The sequence below is a fragment of the Nicotiana attenuata genome, unplaced genomic scaffold (assembly GCF_001879085.1).
Source record: "Nicotiana attenuata strain UT unplaced genomic scaffold, NIATTr2, whole genome shotgun sequence".
Taxonomy (NCBI): Eukaryota; Viridiplantae; Streptophyta; class Magnoliopsida; order Solanales; family Solanaceae; genus Nicotiana; species Nicotiana attenuata.
Genome location: NW_017673755.1, coordinates 69,415 through 75,414, shown reverse-complemented (window position 1 = coordinate 75,414; position 6,000 = coordinate 69,415). Strand labels below are relative to the sequence as shown.

Sequence of the window (6,000 nt, the reverse complement as noted above, 5' to 3'; positions counted from 1 at the left end):
ACGCGGAAAAAAGAAAGGCTACAATGCAACTCAAACGGCGTGATACGCAAAGCCAAATATCTGCTCATAGAAGGGAAGTGATGTTGCTATCGCGACGTATCAGAAGACAAGATTCTACTAAGCACAGCCTTCTTCAACACTCGATTTTCGCTGTCCCAGAGCAGTCAACATCATCTTGGGACAAAGCAGGATTTCTAAAACAAACTGGTCTTACCATACGAGAACCTCCTTCACTTCCTGAAAAAGGTTATATTGTTGTACTCATATTTACACACCATATATTATTAACGCAATAGTGCTTATGTATTTCGCTTGGAAACTAAGTATGATACTTTATTTATCTTATATGTGCCTATAAACTAAAATACTCAAATACTATGTGGTCTATTGCAGTCTATTTTGCACCTACAGAGGCTTCACTATATGCTTTTAAGCGTCTTTGCTATTCTGTTTACCAGTTGTCAGCCATCAAGCTTGCATGGCTACATCACAGGATAATTTAGAAAAAGGCAAATGTATATTGGATCCCCCTATCATTTGTGAAACAGGTAACTATACGAGAACCTTTTTCGCTGCCTTTTTGGTTATATATTATTGTACTCATATTTATACGGAGAATATTATTAATATAACGATGCTTATTTTCCTTGGAGATTGAATATCACAGCTTATTTATCTTATATGTATCTATAAACTAAAAAACATAATACTACGTGCTCTTTTACACAGTATTTTGCATCTATTGAGGGTTCGTTGTACGCTTTTAAACATTTTGGCTATTTTGTTTACCAGCTGCTAGCTATCAAGCATGTATGACTACGTCATCTCCTAATTTAGACAAAGGAAAGGGTACATTGGACCCCCCTATCATTCGTGAAACAGGTAAACCTACATTCAGATTATACTCTTTTCAAAATGACATATTGTTTATACATTACTGTAAATTCTCCTATTTGTACAATAGGGTCCACATCGGGTACATCTAACCTGCGTCATGTTACCTTGAACACCGTACCAATCAAAGGTTTGCACAAACTTAATGTTACAATAATGTCCACCATACGTATGCTTTGGTGCTCCTTTTTTCCTAATGATACTTCTTATATATTCAGCTCATAGGCGGGCCAAAAAGGTGTGCCTGGTCACTAAAGAGCAACGAAGTGAGTATGTTGCTCTAAAAAGGGTCCCAAATTGTCAATTTTGTCATGCAAAGAAGTTTGAATATGAACCTCCAGGATTTTGCTGTAACAATGGTTCAATAAGGTTGACATCTCATAAAATGCCAACTGAATTATCGGAGTTATACTTTGGAAATACTGAAGAATCTGAAAATTTCCGAACTTATATTAGAACGTACAATAACATGTTTGCATTTACTTCACTTGGTGTCAAGTATGATAAAGAGCTAGCGAGAAGAAATTGTGGTATCTACACATTTAGAGTCCAAGGACAGATGTATCATTTTATAGATGATTTAGTTCCTTCCAATGAAAAACCTAGGAATTTACAGTTGTACTTCTACTATAATGATAATGAACTAGCCAATAGGATGGCTTGTTCGACAAGAATTAATGAATCAATAGTGAAAAAGTTGATGGACATACTGAAGGTAAATCCATATACTATTTTCCTAAGATCTCTCTTAAATGTTCCTCAATTATCTGATTTCTATATTGCTCTTAAATGTCACTCAACCTTAGATCAACGAACATATAACTTACCCAGTGCATCAGAGATCGCGGCATTATGGCTTGAAGAAAATCCTAGAGACACATCTGCACCACATATTCGAATTTATACTCACAGTAATAGATCTCGGTTAGTACATTATTATTATGAATGTTATGATCCGTTGCAGTATCCATTATTATTTCCCTTCAGTGAAAATGGATGGCATTGTGGAATCAAAAAAATTGTTCAGACAAAAAATGTGACGAAACGTAGAGCTTACTGTGAACATGAATAATTGCCCGGTATATCAAATATGTGTTCAATTGATGGATTTCTTGATATGGAAGATGAATCACTACAAAAAGGAAAACGAAAAAGAGATACAGTGTCTTGTCGAGAGTATTATTGTTACAAATTTCAACTAAGAGATAATGAAACAAATGAAGTGCTACATTGTGGGAGAATATTCCAACAATTTATAGTAGATGCATATATAAAGCTTGAAACGCAAAGATTAGACTTCTTCTCATTTAATCCAGATTTATTTAGAATTGAAGTCTTGCAAGGACTCCTTGATATTTTAAGATATGGTGAAAGGGATGCCTCTAAAATTGGAAAGAAAACATTCCTCCCTGTTACATTTATAGGGGGACCAAGGGACATGCGCCGGCGATACATGGATGCTATCGCATTGGTACAATATTTTGGAAAACTTGATTTCTTTATAACAATGACATGTAATCCTGCTTGGCCAGAAATAAAAGAACATTTATCACTGGTTGATGAAGTACAGAACAGGCCTGATTTAGTTAGTCGAGTTTTCAGAGCAAAGGTAGAAGAATTAAAGACGGATATATTAAAAAGACAAATCTTTGAAAGAGTTGCAGCATTCATGTATACTATAGAATTTCAAAAAACGTGGTCTTCACATGCTCATTTATTATACTTGCTGATGAGCACTAATATTGTACTAATTATTGACTCCTGAATCCTATGAATAATTTGTTTGTGCAGAATTGCCTGATTCTAAAAAGATCACGATCTATATTCACTTGTTATTAAACATATGATGCATGGTCCTTGTGGAAAGTTAAATCTCTACAAATATTTGCATGAAAAATAATAACTGCAAATTCAAGTATCAAAAGATTTTGCTGAAACAAACATCAAAAGGGGAGAATTCATATCCAATATACAAAGGAAAAGAACCGAGAAGCTGTAAAAGGTAAGAGGTGAGTTTCTGGATAATTCTTGGGTGTTCCATATAATCCATTTTTGCTATGCAAGTATAATTGTCATATGAATGTTGAAGTTTGTTCTGATATCAAAGTAGTGAAATATATTTACAAATATATTTGCAAGGGACACGATAAAATTGCATTTCATATACATGATAATGATATAGATACAGACATAGATGAAATAAAAGAATATCAATCTGCTAGATGGGTTTCTCCTCCAGAAGCTGCATGGCGATTATTTGGTTTTCCCATAAGTGAAATGACTCCAAGTGTTTTTCACCTTCAATTACATTTTGAAGGACAACAATTTGTCTCTTTTAAAAGTATTGAAAATGTTGATAGAATACTGAGTAATCCAATGATTCGAAAAACAATGTTAACTGAATTTTTTGTTATGAACAGAATAGATAAAAATGCTATGCAACTGTTATTATTATATAAAGAATTTCCTGAGTACTTTGTATGGTCACCTAAGGAAAAAATGTGGACACGTCGAAAACAACGTACTGTAATTGGACGTGTTGTAACATGTCATCCAACAGAAGGAGAAAGATATTATCTTAGATTATTATTGATGAACATTAGAGGACCAAAATCATATCAGGACTTATGTAAAGTTGACGGCGCAAATGTTGTAGTACATTTAGAGAGGCCGCAGAAAAAAGAGGATTGTTACACTATGATAACAACTTGGTTGAATGTATGTCTGAAGCTACAAAGTATCAAATGCCATATAGTTTAAGGCGTTTGTTTGCAACATTATTAGTGTACTGTAATCCTGCTAATCCAACAGAACTTTGAAAACAATTTGAAGATTCAATGTCCGAAGATTTTAAGATTCTACCTAACATGAATGCTAAAGATATTCGTTTTAAGGCTTTAAATCATATCAATGATATTTTGCATTTGATGGGACATGATATTAATGAATATAATCTGATTCCTGAGAAAATTAAACCTTCAGCTGCTGTAAGAGAAACCAATGACTGTCATTTTGAAAGAAACATCATTGTTAGAGAAGAAGATTTGCTTCTAGAGAGAAAATTAAATATCGAACAACGAAAAGTGTATGACACGATTCTTAATAGAATATTTTCTAACAAATCAGGAGCATTTTTCATTGATGGACCTGGAGGAACTGGAAAAACTTTTCTATACCGTGCTTTATTAGCTGCTGTACGATCAAAAGGTTTTGTCGCTTTTAGCAACAGCAAGTTCAGGTGTTGCAGCTTCGATCCTCCCATGAGGACGAACTGCTCACTCCCGTTTTAAATTTTCTATTGATATCGATGAACAATATTCTTGCAACATTAGTAAGCAAAGCACACTTGCAACTTTAATACGTGATGCAAAACTAATTGTCTGGGATGAAGTATCTATGGCAAAAAAGAAAGTGATAGAAACTTTTGATATTCTGATGAAGGATTTAATGGATACAAATGCTCTATTTGGAGAAAAAGTGGTCGTTTTCGGTGGTGATTTTAGACAAACTCTCCCAGTTGTTAGGAGTGGAAAAAAAGAAGATTTTATTCAAGAAAGCTTATTATATTCTGAAATTTGGAATCAACTCGAAAAACTACAATTATCAGAGAATATGCGTGCAAAAACAGATCCTACGTTTTGTGAATATTTGATGAGAATAGGAAATGGACAAGAAAAAACAAATAGCCATGACAAAATTGAAATCCCTGATGTTTTGTTATCCCTTTCGTTTCTGAAAATCAATCATTAGATATGTTGTTTAGAGTTACTTATACAAATCTACGTACATGTTTTTCTGATGCATCTTCTATGACTTCTCGTGTAATTCTGACAACCAAAAATGACTTTGTCGATGAAATAAATGATTTGCTCATAGCTCAATTTCCTGGTGATCCTAAAACATACGTTGCATTTGATGAGACTATTGAAGCAAACGATCAAAGTCAATATGAAGATTTTTTGCACACTTTACATCCTGCTGGTTTACCTCCCCATAAATTAACCTTGAAAAAGAATTGTCCTGTTATGTTGTTACGAAAATTTAAATCCCTGTGAGGTTTATGCAACGGTACACGACTTATATCTTGTGATCTGTCTGTCACGACCCGGATTTCCCACCATCGGGATCGTGATGGCGCCTACTCGGTGTAAGCTAGGGCAAGCCAACTTATTACCTTTCATTAATAATTAAATCTGTTAACATCCATAGCATCAATAGGAAAATATGGAATTTAATAATATAATAGCGGAAGTCTAATTTATAAGTCTGAATCAAAACGCGGAATAGTCAACAATAGCCTCTACCCAAATTTGGTGTCACATTACTCACGAACCACTAAGAATAAACTAAATACAAAGGTCTAAAAGAATTATAACAGCTGTCTGTCTCGAAAACATGAGGCAACAGTCAAAAGGAAAACATAAAAGAGAGCCGGCCCTGCGAGACGCTGAAGGCTACTCAGTCTCGTGAATAGGAAAGTCTGCTCCCAGAACTACTGCTGCTGCTGCTCTCAAAACCTGGACCTGTGCAAAAATGCACAGAAGTGTAGCATCAGCACAACCGACCCCATTACTGGTAAAGTGTCGTTAGCCTAACCCCGGCGAAGTAGTGACGAGGCTAGACTGGACATCACATAAACCTGTGCAGTTATAAATATACAACGGAAACAAAATACAAACAACTAGCATCATGGGAGGGGAAAAACACATGCTGTGGGAGAACAAATATTAACAGCAACCCAGAGTACAACTAAACAGCTAGGTTCACAAATAACAAAGAATCAATACTCAATTACAAACACATAGCCTCAATAACTGTTGCGGCGTACAACCCGCTCCATAACTACTATTGTTGCGGCTGTAACCCGCTCCCAACAATACCACTGTTGCGGCGTGCAACCCGACCCATATCATTTATCATGTATAATTGTTGCGGCGCGCAACCGATCCTCACCTTTTACTGTTGCGGCATGCAACCCGATCCTCAATACCATTTAACAGTCCGACTCCCCAAACAACAGACACAATTAAGGGGCATAAAAATAAGTAAATATTTGACAAACATCCCGGCAAGGGGACAACCAACAACGCTTTCTCTTTCTTACTT

General features: G+C 35.3%; 2 protein-coding genes across 2 annotated transcripts; both read left to right on the top strand.

The window, feature by feature from the left end:
- Window positions 1-400: 400 nt before the first annotated feature.
- On the top strand, window positions 401-1,966 carry LOC109217179. The gene is made up of 4 exons (XM_019381405.1): window positions 401-548; window positions 793-882; window positions 965-1,024; window positions 1,113-1,966. The coding sequence occupies exons 1-4, from the start codon at window positions 479-481 to the stop codon at window positions 1,964-1,966; spliced, it is 1,074 nt and encodes a 357-aa protein (XP_019236950.1). The 5' UTR covers window positions 401-478.
- A 1,795-nt stretch (window positions 1,967-3,761) lies between these two features.
- On the top strand, window positions 3,762-4,644 carry LOC109217178. The gene is made up of 2 exons (XM_019381404.1): window positions 3,762-4,132; window positions 4,227-4,644. The coding sequence occupies exons 1-2, from the start codon at window positions 3,762-3,764 to the stop codon at window positions 4,642-4,644; spliced, it is 789 nt and encodes a 262-aa protein (XP_019236949.1).
- The last annotated feature ends 1,356 nt before the right edge of the window (window positions 4,645-6,000 follow it).

Bases quoted from the DNA above. Each gene is read 5' to 3' on its own strand.
- LOC109217179 (XM_019381405.1), top strand. From the start codon at position 479: ATGGCTACATCACAGGATAATTTAGAAAAAGGCAAATGTATATTGGAT. The intron at 549-792 runs GTAACTATACGA...TTTGTTTACCAG, and splicing joins CCCTATCATTTGTGAAACAG to CTGCTAGCTATCAAGCATGT. The intron at 1,025-1,112 runs GTTTGCACAAAC...TTATATATTCAG, and splicing joins GAACACCGTACCAATCAAAG to CTCATAGGCGGGCCAAAAAG.
- LOC109217178 (XM_019381404.1), top strand. From the start codon at position 3,762: ATGAATGCTAAAGATATTCGTTTTAAGGCTTTAAATCATATCAATGAT. The intron at 4,133-4,226 runs GTGTTGCAGCTT...TTGCAACATTAG, and splicing joins TTTAGCAACAGCAAGTTCAG to TAAGCAAAGCACACTTGCAA.